This window comes from Ambystoma mexicanum, chromosome 6q (assembly GCF_040938575.1).
Source record: "Ambystoma mexicanum isolate Mex_15411 chromosome 6q, UKY_AmexF1_1, whole genome shotgun sequence".
In the NCBI taxonomy this organism is placed as follows: Eukaryota; Metazoa; Chordata; class Amphibia; order Caudata; family Ambystomatidae; genus Ambystoma; species Ambystoma mexicanum.
In genome coordinates this window covers 82,499,138-82,523,371 of record NC_090937.1, presented here as the reverse complement: position 1 = coordinate 82,523,371, position 24,234 = coordinate 82,499,138, and the positions used below count along the sequence as shown (strand labels likewise).

Here is a 24,234-nt window from a genome sequence, read left to right as displayed (position 1 = left end):
AGCGGTCTCACTGGGGACGAGGACCGAGAAGCACGTCTCTTGCAACAATCAGAAACCTTGTCCGAACTGGACCTTGAAGGTGCCCAATGCGAGTCGTGTCGTGGACCCTAGCCAGAAGACGTGCCAGCCACGGTACGAGACCGATCCTGGCCGGCGTCGTTAGAAGGCACGACCGGACCCGTGCACTGCGATTGAAATATCGCTAACATCTGCTCCTTAAAGGCAACCCATTCCTCCGGAGTCGAGGTCTTCACCGGGCATGCCATTTTCCTCGCTGCTCCATCCTCCGAGGAGGAAGGGGAAGGTGACCGGTGACGGCACTTCCGAGAATGCTGCGATGAGCAAGAAGAATGGCGGGAACCACTCTGGGACCGAGAACCCCGGGCCTCCTCCCGACGCAGACAGTCACCCCTCGAGTTGTCGGTGGACACCCCTTTGGATTTCGACTTGGATTTACAGGACTTACTGGGCTTAGAACCCCTACCGACCTGGAGCTTCCCCTTCCGCAAGGCCTTGGCAGTCAGCGACTAGCATTTTGAACAGTCGTCTGTGTCGTCACTCTCACCCAAGCACCACAAACTAATGCGATGCGGGTCAGTGACCGACATTTTCGACTTGCAGTCCCGGCAGATCTTGAAGCCAGACCGCAGAGTCGGAGGGGGTCGAAGAAAAAGACATCTCAACTATGAACAAACGAGGCGTGCCGAGTTTCACAAAGCAACACGTTCGCAGAAACAACGGAACTGAGGCTACGGGTGCTGTGCGTCCTATTTATAACATATAACATCCGGTGACGTCGCCCTCGACAGAGGCCTTTGAGGAACATCGACCCGATGTCAAGACGCAGGACGCCCTCGCTGAAAAAGTTTCCAAAGTGCACAGCTGTGGACATTACATGTCAAAGGTGTGGAATACTTTGGAAGACAATCCATTCGAAAGAGGCACTCCAAATGGAATGAGAATGCGTCACCCATGCTCCCACGCTGGAGGAACCTGCTGGCAAACCTCTGGCACTTGGTGTTAGTCACCGTTGCAAACAAATCGATCTGGGGATTGTCCCATTTGCGCAACAGGTTCTGCACTAAGTCCTGCCCAAGTTCCCACTCGTGGCAAGAGCAAAGCTCCGTGGTCAGAGTTGGCGACCGTGTTCTTTACTCCTGCCAGATGAAATGGGATGAGGATCATCCCCTGGGCGACGGCTTAGTGCCATAAGTCCTGCGCCTCTTTGGAGTGCCGCAGATCTGGTGCCCCCCGTTTCCTGATGTAAAACATTGTGGTGTTATTGTCTGTCAAGACCCGCACAACTTTGCCCTTTAGACGGCGGAACGATTTGAGGGCCCAAAACACTGCCCGTAGATCCAGGACATTGATGTGCAACGTCTCCTCCTCCGGCAACCACAAGCCTTTGGCGTGAAGACTTATGGTGTGGGCTCCCCATCCTTCAAGGGAAGCGTCCTTCGTGACCGTCTCCTGGTGCGGTGGGGCCTGGAAATTCGCATCTCCGCTCAGGTGCGAGCGCACGCCCCACCACCCCATCGCTTGACGGAACCCCTCGTCGAGCGCGATCTTGTCCTGGAAGCTTCCAGACACCTGAATCCAACAGGCACCAAAGAACTTCTGAAGTGGGCGCATCCGCAACCTGCAGAGTCGGATGAGAAATGCATGACATCATGCCGAGCAGAGACTTCATGGCCCTTACTGTGGCGATTTTCAGAGCTAGCAGCCGTTGCACCTTGCCCAACATGGCCGCTACTCCCTCCTACCGACACCAGGCATGACACCGGGTTGAGCCGGGATCCCAGGAACAGCGCGTCCTGCGATGGAGTCAAGCAGGACTTGGCATAATTCACTGAGAACCCTCAGAACCGTCAGTAGGCGGACCGTCCTCGCGGTCGATGGCGATATCTCTTGAACTGGCCGGGAGGAGCCAGTTGTCCAAGTATGGGTGGACGTGGATCCCTTATAGTCGTAGATAGGCCGGCACCAGGCACTTGGTGAAGACTCTGGGCGCTGACTTCAACCCGATGCCTCCCCTGAACGACGAAGCGCAGAAACCTGGTGTCTTTTGCGAATGGGGATGTGGAAGTACGCATCCTCGAGATCCAAAAACGACAGAAAAACTCCTTCCTCCAGTTGTCCGAGCATGTGTTGAAGAGTGACGATTCAGAACTTCTGGGACTTTATGTACTTGTTCAGCCGTCGCAAGTCGAGAATGGGCCTCTATAGGCCCCGTTCTTCTTTCGCACGAGGAAGTACCTTGAATACACTTCGGAGCCCCAGAGTCGCTTTGGAACTAGCTCTATCGCCCCTTTCTTTAGGATGGTCCGGACCTCCCACAGCAGCTGAGGGGCGTGGTTTTCCTGCCGGGTCACCGGTGGTATTTGGGGACACTTCCGTTGAAACTGTAGTGTGTCCGTGAGCGAGAGCTTCCAGCACCCAACGGTCGGTGGAGATGGTCTTCCACACGCTAAGTTCGCCAGCCAGCCTCCCACTTGGGGTCCCTGGCGACAACAACGTCGTCTTCCGAAGCCCTTGGAGCGGCCCCTGTTGGCCTCTTGTGCAAGGAGCGGGAGGGTTGGCGGTTGGCCTCTTGTGCAAGGAGCGGGAGGGTTGGCGGTAAGAAGGAGCAGCCCCCCGACGTAACCCTTTGAAGAACGGGGATACTTGCCTCCTGAGGACCAAAAGGATGGCCGTTGCTGTTGTAGCGTAACCAGGGCACGTGCCGTCTGTGTCCGCCTTGATGGCCTGTAGAGACTCATCCACAGTCTTCCCGAAAAAATTGTCTCGGTCAAAGGGCATGTCCGAAACCCTTGCCTGGACCTATGTCGAAAGTTGGTGGCCTTGAGCCAACCACGGCGGCGAAAGCAAACGCCATTGCCCATCTGGCGGAAAACCGTGTCCGCGATGTCCGTGGCCACCATGATGGTGTGGTCCGATCTCCAACACCTCTGACCTCTTTTTGTCGGGGAGGAAGTTCTGCAGAGGTGCGAGCTTGACCCACAGCTCCCGGTCATAGCGCGCTACGATAGCAAGGGTGTTGGCGGACTCGACGGTCGTTGCTGCAGAGTAGATAACTCGCCTTCCCATCGCATCCAACTTCTTCCCCTCGTTGTCAGGAGGGGTGGACGCAGCCAAAGACGTAGAGCCAGTCGACGACTTCTTGCCCGCTGCAGAAACCACAGAGTCCGGAGACGGCTGGGCTCGCAAGCACTTAGGCGCGGGGTCCGGCACCCTGTACTTCTCTAAGCGGTCCCTCTTCGCTGGGGCAGTAGAAGGGTTCTTCATGAGTGCCAGTCCTTCATCCCAAATGTCATCCAAGAGTGGGACTGAAAGGATGGCCTTCCTCTTCGCCTCGCAGCGCTGGTATAATAAGCCTTCCTTCTCCTCTGGCGCAAGCTGGAAGAGCTGATGCACTGGGGATCATTGCATGGAACAATCCCATTTCATCTATCGAGAGGATCTGGGCGGAGGCGATGGGAGGTCCCTCACCACGCCATTGTCCGTGCACGTCGCTGTGTCTGACTCAGTCTCACCTGTTGGGGGTGGCGGAAAAGAGGGTGGCAAAGAGGCAGCGGGTGCTTCTTCCTCTTGGATGGCGGTTCCCCCGTCAGCGGGGCGGTAGGTACCAGTGACGCTGGGAGAGCAGGCGGTTTCGCCGGCATCCTCTTCTGCATCTCTGATACAAGTGTACAACGGGTGGAGAGAATGTTCATTGAAAGATCTCTAGGTGGCAGCTGTGGTCTAGGGACAGGCAAGCTGGGGCGTAGGAGCAGGGCTAAGACCCTCATCCTGAGGCCCTCCGTCACTTCCTCAATGGTATCACGGTCGGCATCGCCCTCATCGTCGGCACCCTAGTCGTAGGGCGCGACTGATGTTTCTCTCATCACCACCCTCCACCTGGATGGTCTGGAGGTAGATAGAAGATATTTGTGCCCTGGAGGACTAGACATCCCCCCCTTTTATTTGCGTCCAGAGGAGACGGTCTCGGGAAGATGACCGGCATCATCTTCTCTGGGGTCTTCTCAATGGGCTGGAATGCAGTCTCCTTCCTGGGAGGAAGGGACACTCCTGCCTTTGGAGGGGTGCCCTGCCGGTCTGCCCCTGCGGACTTTGAAAGGGACGCTACCACCACCTCAATGGAAGGAACCGCCTTCATCTGGTGCACCTGGGCTTTCACGGTCAGGCCAGACCAGATCCCTTGTCCTGATTGGTCTTCGTGGTCGCCCCAGACACCTTGTCCTGTTTGGCCTTGTCATTAGAGGTTGGATCAGAGGCCTAGTCCCCTTCGGCCTGCTCTGCCGAGGGCAGGCTGGACTCCGTACCCTGTTTGGCCTTCTCCTTGGTCGTCTCCGGGGCCACCTTCAGCTTACCTGGGTGGTCCGACTTCCTCTTGGATGGACAGGAGACCGATGCAGCTGGGGATGTCGAACACAACCTGTCCGCTGAGAAGCCCACCGCAACAGCGCTGCCGACGGTAGCAGACTTGCAGTGCTTGGCCTTTTGTTGGACCCCCTGTGGGAGGGGCGCCCTCAAAAGACTTAGAAGCCCGCTCAGCTCCCCGGGAGAGGCATGCTCCTGGGAACCACCCGGTGCAGAGGCCTTGGCCTGCAGCCACTCTTCCAGCAGTTTACGCCGATCCTTCAACGTGCATTTCGAGAGTTCCATCAAAACGCACAGGCAGTACAGGCACTGGCAATGTTTATCGTCCATGCAAACATTCTGCAACCTTTTGTCAAAGCACAGACTGAAAAGGGAAGGGGAATCCTTCTCGTCCGACATGAGTCATGCAGTGTAGGCCTTAAATCTTCTGGAAGCCTCCACAAAGAAACTCAACGATATCCGCCCTTGAGGGGGGCTGAAGAGATCCAAAAAACGGGTCCATGTTAATAGGAAGGATGATCGATGGAGCACGAGGCTCGACAGAAAAATAGAGCAAAACTCTTAGAGGGCAGTCATTGGCTGGGGCAGTATGACCCAGAGCTCAGTGATCGGTTGTTAGGAGAAAGACAGTTCAGAAATGAAACAAACTGATTTTTTCTTTTACAGAGGATTCCCAGCCTGACGGGAATATTCATGAGCATGTGAATCCATGCCAGACCCCATGCTGGAGAATCGAATTTGACTTGAGGCTAGTTGGTCCCCTCAGCCTAGGGGAGAAAGTTGCCCCTTACAGGTCTTGCCTGTCCATTTGAACAAAGGGTCAGCAGAGCTGCAGGGATTCACTGGGCAATTCACGGTCCAGGAGGGTGCAGCTGTCATTTTCTCCGTCTTCTGATTCAATGTTGTCCACCAGTGGTCGACTCTGCTCTTAGTCTCAAAAACCTTGCTTGTTAAATTATGTTATTTGGCATTTATATAGCACACTATATATCATTGGTATGACCTCAAAGCACTTGTGGGTTGATCGCCCTTGGGGGCTGCAGTCCAAGTCAGTTGAGAGAGTAGTGTTATAGGGTGCTTGGGTGGACTCAGTATGTGAGCAACTAATGCAATTGCATTTTATGTAAGTTCCCATTGATTCACAGCCTTAGGCTGTCAATCACACAGCAAGGTGGCTGTCCTTCAGGGCAGCCAGTCGGCCAAGTGGAACTAGTTTCACTCGGGCACACCTACAGACAAAAAACAGGGTCGTTTCGGGACTCTCCATCACTTCTTGCCTTTCCAGAGACACTGAAGCCTGGGCAGGCTTCAGGGCTGAAGCCCGCCAAAGGCAAAACACACAAAGGACTCTAACCTGATGCAAACAACAGAGTAAAAGCCCAGAAGAAACTAACAAGAAATGGTGAAAGAAGACAGGGGCCATTTTGTGAAAAATTCTTGGGTGCAGCACTGCAGCGGAGGTATCAGCCTCCAGATACATGTCATCAGGTAGTAAAAAAGAAACCACTGCCACCAGCCATTCAAGTGAGTTAGTGTAACAAAATGTTACATGAGGAATGGGTGAAACGAGTTACTACGCAACCCCCCGCCAGCACTTCACAAAGGGTGGTGTGTGCTGGACCCATAAAGTAAGACAGGGGTCATCTTACTATTCTTGGGAACAGCAGTTCACTCAAGAAAATGTATTTCGAAGTCCAGGGGACTTCTCAGTGGCACTGTACAAAAGGCCCTGTGTCTCAATGCAAAAGCAGATGCCTATGGAGTTTACCAGACTTCATAAAACAATAAGGAACACAGAAAATCATAGTCTGGCAAACACATGAGTGAGAAAAAAAGTCCCATCCAGTCAGGAGTAAACATTTAATAGCGCCGAGTCCAGCACAAGAGCTGGGTGTCTCTAAGGTTAAAGGGAATTGGCACAGAAATGAAAGTTCTCCCCAACAGGGACACAAGCAGCGGCTTGGGTCTGAGGTAAGAGGGGGTTGCCCTAGACACCTCTACGTGCACTCCCAACTCTCTGGAGCGACGACTTGTTATCAGGTATGCAATATCTTTTTCCCCCAACAGTACCTTAGGGTAAAAAAAAAAAATCTGTGCTGGATGCTCCGCAATGTTGCAGCTCTGGACTCAACCTCCGGATTCAAAACAGAGATTCGAAACACAGCCCACTGACTTGTCCTTGGGGTGGAGGGCCTCTGGGAGAGACTCAACCAAGTCTTTAGCAAATTGTTCTTTTCACAGAGAAGAAATGTCCCCGCATATCAGTCTTTGTCCTTCCCAGGGGCAGCCCAGAACCAAAATGCTAGGCAATTCTCCTCTGAACAAGAGCACCAGTCCGGATTCCTTGGTCTGATGATTGAAGGCAGGGCAATGGACAGGATCGCTTCGCAGCAGTCTTGAGGGAATACCTGTAGCACGATTTTCAGCAACTTCTTGGTTCACTCTGCGGTTTTGGCGCCCTTTCTGCAGTACGAACAAAGGACACAGATCGCCCGGTCGATCTTCACTTCCTGCAGTCCCACGCTCTGATGAGTGGGTCTGGGTGAGTTGGATCGGATCTCTGGAGTGTCCTTCCGGGTTCAGCAAAGCTTTGGACGGATTCGGCCTTTCCATAAAGATGAACGCGAAATGAGCAGCAGGTCTCCTGGTATTGGTATTCTGCAGCTCTGGAAAGCCTTGTGAGATGGCTTGTTTGTCTTGGCACTGGTTGCTCCCACCAGCCAAAGGGAAGGAGTCCTCTTTGGAGCTCCTCTGTCACACAGAAAATGGGTGGTCACTTCACTGTGTTGCAAAGGGTATGCAGGCGTCTCTGGTAGTCTTCTGTTACTTCAGCTTCCAGTGGTCGACTTGCTTTTCACACCAGAAGCCTCACCTTTTATACAGTTCAGGCACACAGTCCTATGAAATCTCTCTGCATTTTACAGAAAGGGGCGTTCGGCTGTCCAATCAGGACAACCAGACCCCTGTGGGAGCTGGGCCTATTCAGGCACTCTGGCAGACAAAGGACACAGGGGTGGAAAACTCCTCCAGTACTTCCTACCTGCCCAGACACTCTGTAGCCTAGGCGAGGGATACCCAAAGGTTCCGGACAAAGGGAAAACACAGGCCTCACCGCCCAGAATGGTATGAGGGCTGACAAAGGACAACGAGGATATTAATGGCAAAAAAAGGAGGCTCCCATGGTGGTTCTTGGGTGCCCTTATTGTGCACCACTGAAGCTATCGTCATAGCCTGCAGTACCAAAAAATACACAATAGTTGACAGAACACGTCCACTGCCATCAGCCATAACTAGGTGATTTTCTATGTGACTAAAAAGTCACAGGAGCACAGAGAGGGGGATACGTATCCCTTTTTGCCACTCCACTGAAGGTGGTGTGTGCCAATCGCTCAGTTAAGGTTTGGGAGAGATACTCTCTGTCCCTAAGAACTGTAAAAAGAATATTAAACGAGGAAACTCGGGGCCCCCAGCAACACTGCCCATAAGGACCTGTGTGCTGCAGTAGTAAAAAACAGATGCCTTTAAGAGCTATGGAGCAGACAGACTCAAAAGTATAGGTAGAATACAAAGAATAGAGTTCCAAAAGACAGCCTAAAACAATGAATGAGTGGAAAAAGGCTTCACTCATTTAGGATTTAGAGAAAAAAGTTCCAACAGTCCGGCAAAACATGCTGGGGTCTCACTAGGAGAGGGGGGTGAAGCATAATAATGATAAATCTCCCTAACACTTGCAAGCTGTTAAATTCAGCCTCGGTAATGCACAGAAGGGTCACCATTTTTCTAAGATGGCAGGCTCCTTTTTTTTGCCATTTCTTTTGTGCTTGCCATTTGAGGTCTTCCCCTGCCATTCTAGGCGGGAAAGACCTCAGTGGCTGTTTTGTCTTTGGCGGGAATCCCGTCGATTCCCCACCCAGGATCCAGAGAGTTTGGAAAGGCAGGAAGCGAGGGAGGAGTCCAAAACTCTGCAGCCCGTTGTCTTACACCTTGCCTGAAAGGGAGCAACTCCCAGTGGGGGGCTCGCTGTCATGATTTGACAGCCAGAACACCCCTTTCTGTAAAATGCAGGGAGAGCATGCAAAGGTTCCTGATAAAAACTTCGAACCTGGAAGCTGGAACTGAAACCAAAGAGGATGATGAAAAAACAATGGCTGCAGCAATTTCCAGCAACCGGAGAGCCTGCTGTGTAACCGGAGCCTGATGTAGCCCTTCCTTCCATTCAACCTGGGAACTCCGAAAACAACGACCCAGAGCCGGAGCCTGGTGAGATCCATTAGACTCAAGTCTACCTGCATTTTGAGCCATCCCACGTCGTGCTGCAACCTTGCAGGGCTGCATTACCCCAATACCCTGAGACCTTTAAGCAGTGTGTGGTGCCGGTCTTCCTAATCTGTAAATTTGTTTCCAAATCGAGCTGCTTGAACTCCCGAGACGATTTGAGTCCTAAAAGGACCCCAAGAGTGCTGGACCTTGCTAACGATGATAATCCGACCAATGCTATTCCGTCTTCTTCTGGCTCCTGAAAAGCACGCCAAAACCACAGCAGCATCCAGCCACAAAGAAACTCTTGCCTGGAGCCTTCTCCGTTGATCCCTGCTTCAAACGCCCTTCCAAAGTCCTGTTTGTCTCCATGACAAAGGAATCCATCAACTGGTATTTTGGCTGCAGACCCTGAAGCCTTCCTGCTGCAAGGTACTATGCTGGCTGGGGTATTTACTTACCTTAAGCCTTTGATTTCTGCGGAGCTTTTGGGGTGTTTTCTGTGATTGGGAGTCCTCTCATCCAGCTCACCCAGGCCCACTGCTGGAATCCTCCTAGGGTGTCTTCTCAGAAGTCCCTGGACCCTAACTAACTTAAACGTGAACTACTTATGTGTTCGAACAGTCTTCCACAGGAACTCGGACTTGTGCCTGCAACAAAACCCTATCTCACCCTGCCTCTACGGTCCTCCTTCAGCCCCTGAGATAACTCATGCAATAGAATAGGGAAGGACTGGATAAGTAAAGGATTCTGGTCTTGAAAAGTATGTCAAGTGTTGAAAGTACTTGCTTGGAAAAGAGTTTGTTGGTAACTGAGTGAGCAGTTACAAAAGTGTGTACTTCCCTTTAATGTGTGCTGTGCCATTATGAAAAGTAAATATAAGGTTAATTTACTCACCTGTGAATTGGTTGTGCCTCTTTCCCAAACGAATGCTGCTGGCTTCACTATTTCTTTCAGAGAATAGGTGTCTAAGTTCCCCAACTGGGTCTTGCTTCCCCCAACCAGCTGTATAGCCTGTTTAGAATATGTCTGCCTTAGGTTTTATCTAAAATAGCTGTGTGCCATTCTTGAAAAGTGTTCCTTAGGTATAGCTGAGCTTGGTCTCCCTGGTGCACCCTAAATTAGTGTAAAGAGTTCTTGCTCATATTAGACTGTATTCCACTGAGCTGAAAAGCAACTAATTGTATATTACACCAAAAGGTCTTAGTCCCCTAGCAGAACTGTTATTAAATGTAGTTATAGGTATACACTGTTCCTTGAACCGGTGTTCCACTATTCATAAAAGTATATACGTGATTTATTTGCTGAGCATCACTAGATAAGTGACAGGGTCTACTACCTTTGTATTACAGAAAGTAATCTGAAAGTAACTAATGGTTTTACTCCCCATGAATAGATATGCCCTATACTAAATGTGTATGATAAGGTCAGACTTACCTAGAAAATACTGTTAGTGTTCTGAACCAAGTCAATGCTTTGGTCTGTGTACTTTAAAGCATAGTGTGTTTTTATAATGTGTTTATATGATCTGTGATGGTACTTATTTACCCAAGATTTACCTTCATCTACTTGTATTTAAATAAAGCCTTTATTTTTCCAACATATAGTGTTTCTTTGGACCGTATGTGTACTATAACCTCTTTGTACTGATTCTACAGCCATCTCTCAAGATAATTCTGGCTGCTCGGTCTATACTACCATCTTCTCAGGTGGTACAGCGTTATACTAAGAGTGAAGTCTTGTACTGTCTCAGTTGAATGGTTTTACTAGTTGGACTTCAGAAAAACTGTCCTAACATGATCCTGCCCAACAACCCTTCTCTCCAACTGCCCAAACCATTGCCTACAAGAATGGGTACTAGATCAGAGCATCCAAGTGGTTAAGAATCTTTGAATCCTCTGTGAAAATGAGCTAACAGATCATCATGTCAACATAGCAGTAAATAAATGCTTCCTCCAACTACAATGATCAGACTGATACTGCCCTTTCCGACTTTTCCACACAGAACACCACTTCATTATCACACTTATCACAAGAATAGACTATGCCAACAGCATCTACCTAGACATGCCTCACCCAAAACTACAACAAATACAGAACGCAGCTGAAAGGCTACTTCCAAGACTTAAAAAGAGAGAAAACATAACGCCAATGAGAAGATCACACTGGCTACCGGTCAAGGAAATTATCCAAGTCAAAACACACTGCATTGTTTAAAGGGCAATTCAAAGCCTAGGAGCAGAACTCCTGCAAGTCCACATCTACAAATCAAATAGAACCCTGAGGTCTAATAAGAACATATGCCATTGTTTGAAAATGAAATAGGGTGAATCAGCATTCTCAACGAAACTCTGGAACTCAATCCACAAGGAAATACGCACAGAGGAACATCGGACCTACAGGAAATGCAATAAAAACATGTCTGTTTAATATGCTGAGCTAATTTCACCAGCCAGAAACCACTGTTCAAATAGACAAAATATAGCTGGCCAGGGCAGAACGGGCTTCAGTTACCGAACAAGGTACCCGAGCAACTGATACTTAAAACACTATATGGATTTCTGCCCACTAACCCATACAAAACCCTTCCATACTCCTGCAAACATACCACAAACAAAAACTATGCAATGCAAACATCTATAGCATCCCCACACCAATGCCAACCAGCAGAGCTCACTAACGCAACATAGCCAATACCATCTGTACATCACAAAGAAAAGGCTGAAAGGTCTGTACACCCACTAACCCAGAAAACTTTAGGACCCATACATAGTGACCCGTTTTTGCATACTGAAACAAACATCAAAGCAAAAGCTTTAAGCATGCTCCCCCTCTCCTCCCTTTATCAAAACAAGTGTTTTCCTTTTCAGATCGTTCAGAGCGGTCAGGAGACCATGCAAACAACTATGTGCGGTATAAATCTAACCAACATAATGACCAACTATGGGGAAAAATGAAACACCTAATTCCATTAAATACAGGAAAACTACAGGGGGGGGCACTCATCAGGTAAAATGTGGGTTTTCTACCAAACACATCAAGAACCGTGTGTTGCATTAAATGCCAAATGTACTCTTATTTACACTTGGGATTTTTTAAAATGTTATACTGATACCAATTAATCCAGCCATTTATAGAAGACAGCAGATCTTCACACTGCTACATGTCCTACTTGGACATGTACATAAACAGATTCAAACATTTTAAAACTATAAGAAAATCCAGAAATAAATGTGCGTTCTTACCGATCTACTTCTTGATATCGGGGATCCTTGACGTACCCTGTTCAAACATCAAGCATGTTGGTCAATTAGAATCACAATGTTTTCACAACCTTAAACAAAATTGCTTAAAAAGACCCATACCATATAACTCGGATGTCAAATGAAATATAACTTGAAATCTAAGGACATTCAAACCGGTTTTGCTTCACATTCCATTGGAGGAACTTTACCTTCCATTTACACTTTATTATACATTTGATGTGGTAATTGAAACATTTTTATGAGGTCAACATAGAAAAGGGCTTTTCACAGTCTATAAGAAATCTTAATCACCTTTCTTAAAGATCCAGGCTTTAGAGGGTTGTACTGTTACCATATTTATAGTGTTTCAAACTACATTTCCAAAAATGTGTAATGATGTTTGCAGCTCTTGTGCATTTTTTATTCAAAACTGTTTGAAGCTATGCTTATTGGGAATTCTGAGCACCTTTCAGATACAGTAATTCCACTTATGTAGAATGTCAATCTAGGATGGAGATGTAAATTTAAAACAGACAATATATTTTATTCAATCTAATAGTGGATTTGTTTTGAACAACCCTATTAATAAGATGTTCAGAAACGCACTGTTTTAAATCAAAAGATTTGAAAGTAGTTACAATACATTCTTGCTAGTGGAATGAACTTGTTACTGTTGTTAATGGTGTACTCTCAAAATCAGCATTGTATTGGGGGTTAGGGGGCATCAGCTACCTTTTGTGTAGGTTGTGATTAATAGGGCAGTCTACTATTGAACTGCTGGCAGATCAACAAAAACAGCCTAGACTGAACACACACAGGACAACCACAGATGTCCATGATAATCCAACAAAGAGACGAGGTGGTTTTCAGCTTATTATGATACAATATTAAAGCTATATCTTAAGAGTAAATCAGAACACCCTTGCTCTGGAGCTTCACTGGGAAGAACTTCAATATATTTGCAAAGCACATGATTGATACAAGGTTAATTGTCTGAAGATTATGAGGTCTGAAGAATGAGGTGTGCCCATTTAAATTGTTGAAGTAGATTGTGGCATGGGAGTCCTTATTCAGTTCCCAACAGTAATGTGCACTGTAAGCACATTATTTTGGCATGTCCCAGTGGCACCACAGACATGAAGTAGGACATTGAGCCCAGGGCACTCTAATACCCGGAAAAAAAAGGTGATGACAGATTAGGAGTGGAGTGACTAGTCCAGTGATGTGATTTGCTTTACCAGGACAGACAGGACCCATTGTATTGGTTTGTGGAATTATTTAGATTGACTCACTGAGAACATTATTGCATTCAGGGTGAAGAGAAAGTAGGACAGGTTGTGGTGCGAATGGGTCGCATAGCAAATGGCTCCAGCAGAAATTGCTGATGAGGAGCAACTATAAAGACTGGTATAGAAGCAACATGTCCCATGATTATGCCACTGTCTTACCCCTTTTGGCTGTATCAATGTTGGCATATCATTTATAATTGTGGGATTCAAACCTATGCTACTATGTGTTGTCTGGCTTCCAAGAAAAACATGCAGCCGGGAGCTATCCTTCCTGCATGATTTGGATATTTCATAAGGACACTGGAGCCAGTCACATAAGATTGGAGACCCAGTCCCACTTTTCGCACATTGGGTGATCAGTATTATGGCTGGTCTTACCTTCTCTTGGAAGGGAGAAAGAAAATATTTCAATAAAGTGCTTCACTAGTTTATCCATATTCCACAAGCAACCCTTTCCCAGATAGCTTGAAGTTTCTTCCTTTAGGGTTTACACCACCATGGTGAAGCAATACAATTACCCAACTCCTATAATCTGCCCACAAGCACAGGATGCAACTTTGTGGGAGGCCTGCAAATCCCACAAGTGTCTAGTGGGTCATGGTCCATTTTCAGAAGGCTATTAAAGCAGATGACATGCATTACTTACCGTAATAGCATTTCTGATTGTATCTGCTAAGATTTACATGCTCTGCATATATCCGACATCTAGTGGTAGCCGCGGATTATTGCATCTTGTCTTTCAAAGATCAAAAGGGGTCGTCAACATGGACGTGCCTGTAACACTATCCCCAACGTGACATGTAGTGTACCCAAAATCCCTCATGCGTTGAGGTCCCTCCAATTGTATTTTTTTCTGCCGTGAGGGAGCCTTATGACCATCGTGAGCGAGTACAGAAAAGAGTAGTAGTAAGATGTCTATGTTCCTTCCATCCAAGCGGGGAGGAAGGGTGGGCGCATGTGAATTTAAGCAGATACAATCATCGGAAATGCTATTACGTTAAGTATTGTAACAGGGTACAATTGAGAACAATGAGAAATTTGCATTCCCTAACCATTAGTCAAACAGTCTTTTAACACACAATGACAGTTCTTCGGGAGGAAGACTACCGTGACACGGACTACAAATGTCACAAAGTTTACAGAAGATGGATATAAACAATGTCCTAGCTGTCCCTACCGGAAGAACACCCTGTCCTAGGTGGTGGATGGTGCACCGCCTATCTAACAGGGATAGCAGAAGAGAAAGCTGTCCCTGATCTCTACCAATGGGATAATGTCAAAAGCTGTTGGAATTAAAATAGCTTGAGATACAACCCATCGGCTATCATAGGTCAAAACAGGACTGGTTATTAGATCCTGTCTGTAATAGCTGACTAATAGGAAACAATGTATATTTGTAACGGTGGGATTTTTATGAACTGATTTATTTACCCACAGGTATCAAGTATACCAAACACAGTTGGTTGTGCTTGAAAACATGTTAAAAACAAATGGCCATATCTTTTGGACCACTAAAAACTTTCTGCACGATGTGCAGTTATGGTTGTGCTCTAGCATATCCCTCCTAGTTGTCTTGCATATCAACAGATGGTCATGAGACCCCCAATGACCAGTTGGTCGGTCAACCGGTTTCGATGGTATCCAAAGTTATTGAACCATCTTCTTCAGGACCGTTACTTGTATAGAAATAAATCACATTTTAACAAAGGGGTCTAAAATTGAAAGGGCCAGTAGTTCACTGACTCTCCTTATTGAAGTGACTGCCACTAAGAAGGCTGTCTTCGTAAGAGCTTTGAGACTTGCCTTATACATAGGCGCAAAAGGAGACCCCATAAGTCTGGTCAATACCACATTTAGGTCACATCAGGGAGCCTGGTTAGAAAGCAATGTCAAGTGTAAGGCTTACTTTTTTCCCTAAATATGTCCATGCATCTCTGAGTAAGTTGGAGGTGCCCGAACTCTATGATTTCAGGAGCCAGGCCGCCAAGTTTAGAGTTTGCAGGCATGGATGTAGTGTTTCATCCTTGTCTTGAGATAACATGTTGTATGGGCAAGGAAGTTTCATCCCATCAGATGGGAGAACCAGGGTTTGCGGGGCCACCAATATCATGGTGACTGGTTCCTGGTGCATCTTGTGCATGAACTTGTTGACGAGGGGAGTGGGAGGAGCGTAAACAAATCGCCATGACCATGTTATTCAGAGACCGTTCCGCTTGGATCGGTTCTGAGGGTACCTGGAGGCGTACTCTTGGCATTGTGCGTTCTCGAGTTGCAAACAAGTCAATCTCTGGGAACCCCCATTCAGCGAAGATGTTGGAGATGTCTTCGTGTAGTCGCCATTCATACTGTAAGGGCAGTGGGAAGTCTCTGCTGAGAACGTCCGCTAGAAGATAGAGTTCCCCAGGAAAGTGTTGAGACAACAAGCACATCTTGTGTTTGAGAGCCCATTTACAAATGTTCTGGGGACAGTTTGGATAGCCCTGGAGAGTGAGTGCTCCCCTGCTTGTTCAGGTAGTACATGGCTGTGGTGCTGTACATGAGGATCAGGGCCGTCTTCCCCAGCAACTGTGTTTGAAAGGCCTTCAGTTCTTTGAAGACTGCTAACAGCTCCAACAGGTGTATGTGGTTCGACGCTACTGCTGGGTACCAAACGCTGTGCGCCGTCAGCTGAAGTAGGTGAGCCCCCCCATCCCGTGAGAGATGCGTTTGGCGTGAGAGTGGCTTCTACTGCGGGGGTGGTGAATGTCTTCCCCTTCAAGATGTTTTCCCTTGACCACCACTGTAGAGAGAACGAGGGCTGCCAAGACAACCACTAGATCTTCCCAGGGGACCACTTCGGTGGTGATAGTGCGCGGTACAAATGTCCTTTAACATTAACATTGTCCGCTGGCCTGACACCACTGACCGTTGAGCACAGTTGCATGGCCTTGCGTACCATCACCTCTTGACTGGCTACATACTGAGGGATCTGAAACAGCATGTTTTGGACCCTCTCGTTGGAGGGGAAGACCAGGCCGTCTTCTGTCTGAATTAGGGCCCCTGGAAACTTCTTGACTTGGCTGGGGTCTAGGCTGGATTTTTTTCTCGCTTATGGAGTATCCTAGACTGAATAAGAAGTCTATCATCTTTGGGGTATTTGATAGGCATGTTCCGTTGAGAATCCCCCGTTATGAGCCAGTCGAGGTAAGGATAAACTGGAATGGATTACCTGCACAGGTGTGCTGCTGCCACGGCCAGCACCTTTGTAAACACCCTTGGGGCTGGGGCAAAGCCGAAGGGAAGGACCTTGAATTGGTAATGCTTGTCCTCTATCATTAACTTAAGATATTTGCTGTGTGCCGGCAACATTGAAATATGAAAGTATGCATCTTTCATGTCCAATGTTGCCATGTAATCCCCCTGCGTCAGCAGAGGAATTACCTCTTGCAGCGTTACCATATGAAACTTCTGAGATTTCACAAATTTGTTCGCTGGGTGCAAGTCTAGGACAGGGTGCATGGTGAGATCCTTTTTGGGTACAAGGAAGTAAACTGAATCAATACCCTTGTTTACCTGTAGAAGAGGGACAACTTCGATAGTGCCCTTTTCCTGCATTATCTCGACCTCTTGCAGCAGGATCCTCAGGTGTTCTGGTGTTAGGCGGCTTGATTTCGGAGGACTGAATCGAGGCGGTCAGCTGAACTCTATACAGTAACCGTGGGTGATGGACTTGAGCACCCCACTGGTCTGTTGTAATCCTCTCCCATGCGTGCAGGAATGATACGTCCTCTGACCGGGGAGGCATGGGAGGGGACCCAGATCTGGAGGCCAGGGAGCATCTGGGGGTGGCATTAAGACCCCTTCCTTTCCCACGGCGTTGTCCCCTAGGTGGATAGGGGGTAGAGGAGGCAGACGCCTGTCCTGAGGACCAATTGTTCCCAGAACCATATTGGTTGTCAGGGGTGCGAGAGTAGGACTGCCCACAAAAGGAGCTTCGAGAACCACCCCCTCTGTTGAAAGAGTAATTTGGTTCAAAGTTTTGTGTTCCTTTTTTGCCGTTTCCAGCGCCTCATCAAAGGCCTTGCCGAACAGGTTGGAGCCCTCCACCGGCTTGTTGATTAGGACGTCTGAGTTTCTAGTTTGAACCCAGAGTTCTTCAACCAGGCATGATGTTTTAGCAGGGTATCCTGGGCTAAAGTCCTTCCTGCTGTCTCTGCAGCGTCTAAAGTATTTGAGAATATTCTGGTTCACCTGCTTACCCCCTCAGATACAATTGTAAGCAGGCGAGTACACACAGGATCAGGGACCTCCTGCAGGCCCTCCTGCAGCAGGTTCCATTGAACATCAGAGTAGCTGGCCAAGAGCGTAGTGTTGTTGGCTATGCGGGTGGAGTATGCTGCCGCAGTAGTGATTCTCTTTCCCAGAGCGTACAATTACTTACATTTTTTGGCAGGCAGTGCCTCGTCTGTGGACAAGGGGACAACTGCCTTCTTCCTTGTCGTCGTGACCACCAGAGAATCCTGGGTGGCATACCCCCTAATGTAAAGGGGTCAGTAGGGGAAGGGCGAAAAAGCTTTTCCACCAGTGGATTAACAGCCCTGGTTTGTCAGGGTGTTAATGAAGGAGCAATGTGTCTTAATAGAATTAAGCAATGGCATAGCCTGGCTGGCTGGCAGGAGGCTTCTCCTTTAAAATGACTTCAACAAAATCCAAATCTGGCACTGCCTCCTGCATGGCAATTTGGAAGTGTCCTGCTGCTTTCTTTAGGTGATGCCTGACGTAATGGTGGGGAGAGGGACAAGTCCATACATAAGGTGTCAGGGTATGAGTAGGGGACAGCCTAGGTGGGTTATCTACCGGCTGGTCGCCCCCCCCCCCATCCCTGGGTCTGATTAGTGGGATCATCAGCAGGATCATCAAAGGGATCATCCTCCTGTAGGTATGGGTCAATAGGAACAACTTCTTGATCAGTAATTCAGAGGTCCTTTGGAACTTTGCTATTGGTGTATAAGGGCTTTGATCACGAGGCCTCTTAAGAGCAAACCTCTCAGAAAAGTCTGCAACCTTCAAACTCCTCTCTGGTCCAAGATGAGCCAGAGGTGTCTAGAGGAGGAAAGGGCTCTTACAGATGATCCTCTTCCATAGAACGTCGAGATTTCTCAACCAGAGTTTTAGATAAAGATAGGGGACTTTCAGTGTAATCTTTCAGTTTTGTCATGTCTTTCGAAGCACCTTTGGGCCTATCTTTATGTTAAGCCGCCGAAACAATCTTAGCCATACTCTTGCCAGTGTTCAGCGTTACTGGGAGGTGTTTGGACTGTGTAGGCGGTTGTGCCGTGGATTTCAATGCAACCTGGGCTTTATGCAACGTCGGCGCACTTCGAGGCGTCTCGGCAGCTGCGTGGCTTTTGGTGCTGGCGCCATTACTTTGAGTGCCTGAACGCAGGCCGTTGACGCGGTTGCGTGGAAGGCTGCCGATCACGCGAATCGGCAGGTGCCAAAGAATCCGACGTACCCATTGGCGCTTTGGATCGCTTCGAATGAGACGTCAAGGCGGTACGGGGGGTTGTGTAATTTGTGCCCTGAGTAGCGGGTGCGTCCCCGTCGCCGGGATGTACATTCCCCAAAGTGGGACTTGCGTTGTGCCTAGCGGGGCAAGGAACGGGCGTCGTGGAGCATGAACGCTCCGACATAAGGTCAATGGCGTCCGAACTGGAGCCTTGGTCGTCACTTCTCTCCTCATCACATTCAGTGGCGGCGGAGCTACGCTCGGACTGCGACATAACGTAGACTGCCCACCGTTTCACCCGACGCTCCTTATTCGTCTTAGGACGTAGGAGCTTACAGGACGCCTCGTCATTATTGAGGGGAAGAAACCTATTTCACCGTCGGTGCTTGCCTTTCCATGGGAATTCTCACTTACTGGAAGGGCAAAATTTAAATGGTGTCCTGTCCGTCCATAGCTCAGGAATTTAAAAGTGACAACAAAACCAAAAGGGACAAAGAGGGGAGAAGGAAAGACATTCTTGAAGAGAATAGAAACCCCCAGTCTCCCCCAGACCCCACTCTCCCTACTGTAGAGGTCGGCCAGAAGGCCCAGCCACGCGGGCAACAGCGTCGACCGGAGACCCAGCCGTAGAAGTGTGTTCTTTCGTTGTCTTCGGCGGTGGTTCTGGAAACAATCGTTGAGGAGGGGACGATGATAAATATAACCGGAGGTCGGGAAATATTACAATATTGCAATTTGATAAGCGCTCCGCCTAAGGTGACCAGCTAGCTGGGCGGAAAAGAAATTGAGGGACCTCAACGCGCAAGGGATTTTGGGTACCCTACACGTCACGTTAGGGATAGCGTTACAGGCACACCCATGTCGACGCACCCTTTCAATCCTCGAAAGACAAAGATGCAGTTCTCTGCGGTTACCATTAGATGTCATGCACAGCATGTGATTCAAAGCAGGTTAACAAGCATCAGAAATTGTACTGCAGTCTGTTCTAGGCGCCCATTCTGGGATCCACTGGCCAAAAGAAGGGAGACAGCGCAAAGAAGCAGTTAATGTGTAGTGAAAACTGAGAAGGTGGGAGTTTTAGGATGATAAGGATCAACTCCACAACCTGACCGCACTCAAAATGTCTCAACAGTACTCCTGGTCCGGGATGATGCAGGCAACTTTCACAAGGACTTCCCCCCCATGATTCTACCATCATAAATTTAGAGTAATAAAGACTCCAAAAAACACACATCACTAACACTGAAAGAGACAGCTGTTCATGTTGTTGGAAATGCCAGAGATAAAGTCTCCTTTAGTGTGGTCGCCCTTTACAGATTGTCTAATGAAGTCAGGGCACAAGCTAATATGCATAACGAGGAGAAAACCATCTATATGTACAGGTATGCACAAATGCCCCCAAATTATGCATCAATCACATAAAACAGAGCGCTTGAATCTCACATATTAAATTAATGTTTTAAAAATAGATATATGGTCACTAGGGAGGTCTACAGTAAAGGGCCTTTATCAGGAATTAAGAGATTTGGATGTGATTTCAAGTGAATCTTTTTAGGAAATCACCCCACAATGTGCCGAAGTTATAGTCCTTATACAATGAATCCCAAAATGCCTACTTTGCAGTGCGGTTATATCAACCTATTCTCCAAAAAGAAACCGATTTCAAGAGGAAGGGTCGATTTGTTGAAGTAGTTAACATTTTGTAATATGCTCAAAGTGAATGAAATACTGACATACTGCTGTCTCTGGCCCCAGAACCTGATGAAAAGCCATGACCCCCCCCTTATCCACTCATTCATTCCAAACCAGGTTATGGTTGTCTGGTGCGTTCTCCGTGTCTGTTGGGGATGTCTGACAAGGCATTGCCTCAACTGATCACATTTCTAGTATACAAATGATCAAATAGAATTTAACAGGCTGAAAATGTAATATTTAAAATGCATGTTGAAAGCAAAGCTCGACAGGTTTTATTAACAGAAAGTTAAAGTATTAACATTTAGAGGTGATTTTAAGTGGCATAGTTGAATATTGGACCGGTTGTAAATATGGATGTAGAGGATCTTCCACCTTATTCGAATTGGTGTTTTTAGAAGTGGAAGGTCAGGCAGGGGGGCAGGACTGGTCTAATTTTGTTCTACTATGTGGGTTGAAAGGAAAGGAAGGCAATTTTGTAGGTAGCACTTTAATATAGGCACACTAAGTGAAGGAACACGTTAGTTACCTGTAATTACTATATGGCAGCATGGGTCTGACATGGATTCACATGCTCAAGAATATTCCCCGTCAGGCCGGGAATCCTCAGTAAAATAAAAACCAGTTTCACTTTCACTTATAAACTGTATTTCTCCTCTAAACCAAACACTGTACTCTGGGTCATACTGCCCCTAGCCAATGGCAGTCCTCTCCCTAAGCCCATACCCCTGGCAGCCATCTTCAGATTTGGTAAGCACGTAAAGTGGCAGTATTACCAAGAAGGGGCAGGAGGGAGCGTTCGATTGTGATTCCATGCCAGACCCATGCTTTAAAACAATAGGTACAGGTAAGTATGTTTTTCCTTCTCCAGCATGGCGTCTGGTGTGGATTCAGATGCTCATGAATAACGAATACACAGCAGTACAACATTACACAACCACGTGGCGTGGCAAGGCTCAACAGAAGCAATCAACTCTTACCTCTGGAACAGACTCACCACAAGCAAACCGGTTGCGTAGTACTGCTTGGCCGACTCTGGAATCCCCGTCGACGCAGTAGAATATCGAAGGTGTGAATGGACCTTCACGTAGCCAGCCCTGCAGATGTCGAGCAGAGGCACACCAGACAGGAACACCATCCTCGCAGCGATCGCTCTGGTGGAGTGGGCTCTTGGACGGCCAGGCAGTGGTCGGCTCTCTGGCTGCATCACGAACTGTCATTGGTTGGCGAACCGAAGACAGTGCGTGATGCAGCCGGAGAGCCACCTTGATATGGAAACCTTGGACAAGGCCTTCCCATGGCTCACAGGACCAAAGTTCAGAATTGAGAAGTCTTCCGAAACCTTTTTGTGCGTGCCACGCAGAACGTTACAGCACGAGCAAAGTCCAGCGAGTACAAGGCCCTTCCAGCCGATTAGGAAGGCTTTGGGAAAAACACAGGTAACACCAAAGGCTTGTTGAGGTGGAATTCTGACGAACCGTCGGCTTGAAGGAGGGGTGCGTCCCCATAATCACCCTCGATTAGTGGAAAGTCAGATAAGGGTGTTTGCAGGCTAGGGCCTGGATCCCACCCACCCTCCTGGCAGAGGTGATGGCCACAAGGAAAGCCGTTTTCCACAAGAGGAACTTGAGAGTGGCTTGATGCATAGGCTCTAAGGGGGTCCCCATGAGCCTCGTCACAACCACGTTGAATTCCCACGCCGGGGCAGGAGCCTTCACCGGCAAGAAAGATCAGAAACGTCCTTTGAGTAACTCCTTGACGAGTCTGTAGGACCAAAGCGAGGATCTTCCTTGAGAACTGGTGCAGTGGGGAGATAGCCGCCAGATGCACCTTGATGGAGGTGTGCGCCAGCCCCGCCTTGAACAAGGACATGTACGGAAGAATATGCAGGGGCGTGACCTCTCAGAGGGGTGGTAATCTGCGCGGTCACCAGTGTATGTGTACCATGTGTACCACGTAGCAAAACGCTTCCACTAGTGACCATAGCACTTAAGAGTCGACAACAATCTGGCCTTGATATATAGGATATGATATATGGCAATTATAACGCACTTATAAACAAGTGTTTCAAGGCGCGATGAGGCAAGGGAGGGGAACAGAGGGAAGACAGAATGATGTTACTAGGCCAGGTGATATTGAGATTGTGCAAGTGCAAGGGGGGCAGGGGGAGTGCAAGGGGAAGTGCAGTACACAGGATAGACAGTAATAAACAATAAATAAGTACAATAAATGAGGTGCGGCCAGCTGGTGGCAAGTGCACCGGTAAGTGCAGACATCAAGTGACAAGTGTTGCCAGGGGGCTGTAGGGATACAGAGACAGCCCCAGAGTGCAAGGGTTGCCAAGGGGGCAGTGCAGGTGAGTAACTGGCGGGGAAGGGACCCGGGCCTGAGAACAGGGGTAGCCAGGTGACCAGTGCAGTTTCAGCTAGGAGTTCAACAGGGGAGAGGAGGAGAGAAAGCAGAAGCAAAGAAGATGGTTTTGAGTTGTTTCCGGAACCAGAGATGGTTCTCCTCAATTTTCAGAGAGGCTGTTCCAAAGGGAGGCCCCAGCCGAAGAAAGATCTACCACCAACTCGTTGCTTGGATAAATCGACTGACCCTGAGCGAGTTGGAGGCGGATGAGCGAAGAGCTCGAGAAGGAAGATATTCAGGAACAGAGCATTGACTGCATGGAGGCCCCAGAAGGCCTTGTTGACAATGCAGAGGGTTTTGTACTTAATCCTCGTCGCCAGGACAGAGATTTCAGTCCTAGAGAAATACGATCGCTGGGCTTGAGGCCAAGTACAAGTCTCGCAGTCGTGTTTTGGATGAGCTGCAGAGGGCAGAGAGTAGAGGCAGGCAGATTTACAAAGAGGCTGGTGCAGTAGACCAGCCTAGAGAGAGCTCTGGAGACAGTGAGCTTCTGGGGGAAGGAGAGGAAAGGAAGAATACCTCTGAGGAGGTGCAGCTGGTAGTGTGACTTCTAATAGACGTCAGATGTGAGGAGAGAAGGGGAGGAGATGAGAAAAGAAGAGGTGATGGAAGGGAGCCTGAAAATGAGCAGAGTGTCATCCGCATAGCACTGAAATTTTGGGCAGAGCAGCAATGCAGTGGGCAAAAAGTGCCAGGTATTGGTTGAACAGCCAGGGAGAGAGATTAGACCTCTGGGGAACACCACAGGTAGAGATAGAGCAGAGCAAGTACCCAAGTTTGACCTGGGACGATCGATCGGAGAGTAAAGCCAGGGCCTGATCGGTGATATCCAGGTTATCACAGACTGTTGAGCAGGATGGCATGGTTGACCGTGTCAAAGGCAGAAGAGTGATCAAGTAAGATGAGGACAGTGTTTGAATAGAGGTTAGAGAGCAGGTCTTCGCGGATGTTCAGGAGAGCAGTTTCCGTGCTTCTGGCTGCTCTGAAGCCAGACTGATGTCATGAAGACAGCCAACAGATTCAGTGTGAAGATTAAGCTGGGAGATGGCCAACTTTTCCAGGAGTCTGCCCAGGAAAGGGGTGATGGCGATTGGGCAATAGTTAGCCAGGCAGGAAGGGTCTGCATAGGTTTTCTTAAGAAGCGGGTGCACAAGGGAGTACTTCAGGGGGGGAAGTGAAGACTCCAGTGGCGAAAGAGTGGTTGCAGAAGTCAGGCATAGATCGGACTTGTCTAGAAACCTCATCTAGGGAGAACAGGGGAAAGGCAGAAAAGGAGGGAGGAGAGGTGGCCGAAGAAGAGGCAGAGCAGGGGGAGAGGAAGAGAGCAAGGACAGGATGTCCTGAGCTTTAGAGATGAAATGAGAAACTAGAGCCGTGCAAGGGCCTTGGAGGCAACAGGAAAGGTAGAGATTGCAGCAGGATTGGCCAGTTCCTTGCAGATTCTAAAGAATTTGGCCAAGTTGTTAGATGC

At 48.4% G+C, this 24,234-nt stretch overlaps 1 protein-coding gene across 7 annotated transcripts in view; it reads right to left on the bottom strand.

Annotated features, from left to right (window-relative positions):
- YTHDC1 (YTH N6-methyladenosine RNA binding protein C1) overlaps positions 1-24,234 on the bottom strand; it is a 286,099-nt gene that overhangs the window by 94,867 nt on the left and 166,998 nt on the right. For all 7 annotated transcript variants that reach the window (XM_069630508.1, XM_069630503.1, XM_069630504.1 and 4 more), the window contains one exon: positions 11,883-11,919. In XM_069630508.1, coding sequence (XP_069486609.1) covers positions 11,883-11,919 — 37 coding nt within the window. The remainder of the gene's footprint in view (positions 1-11,882; positions 11,920-24,234) is intronic.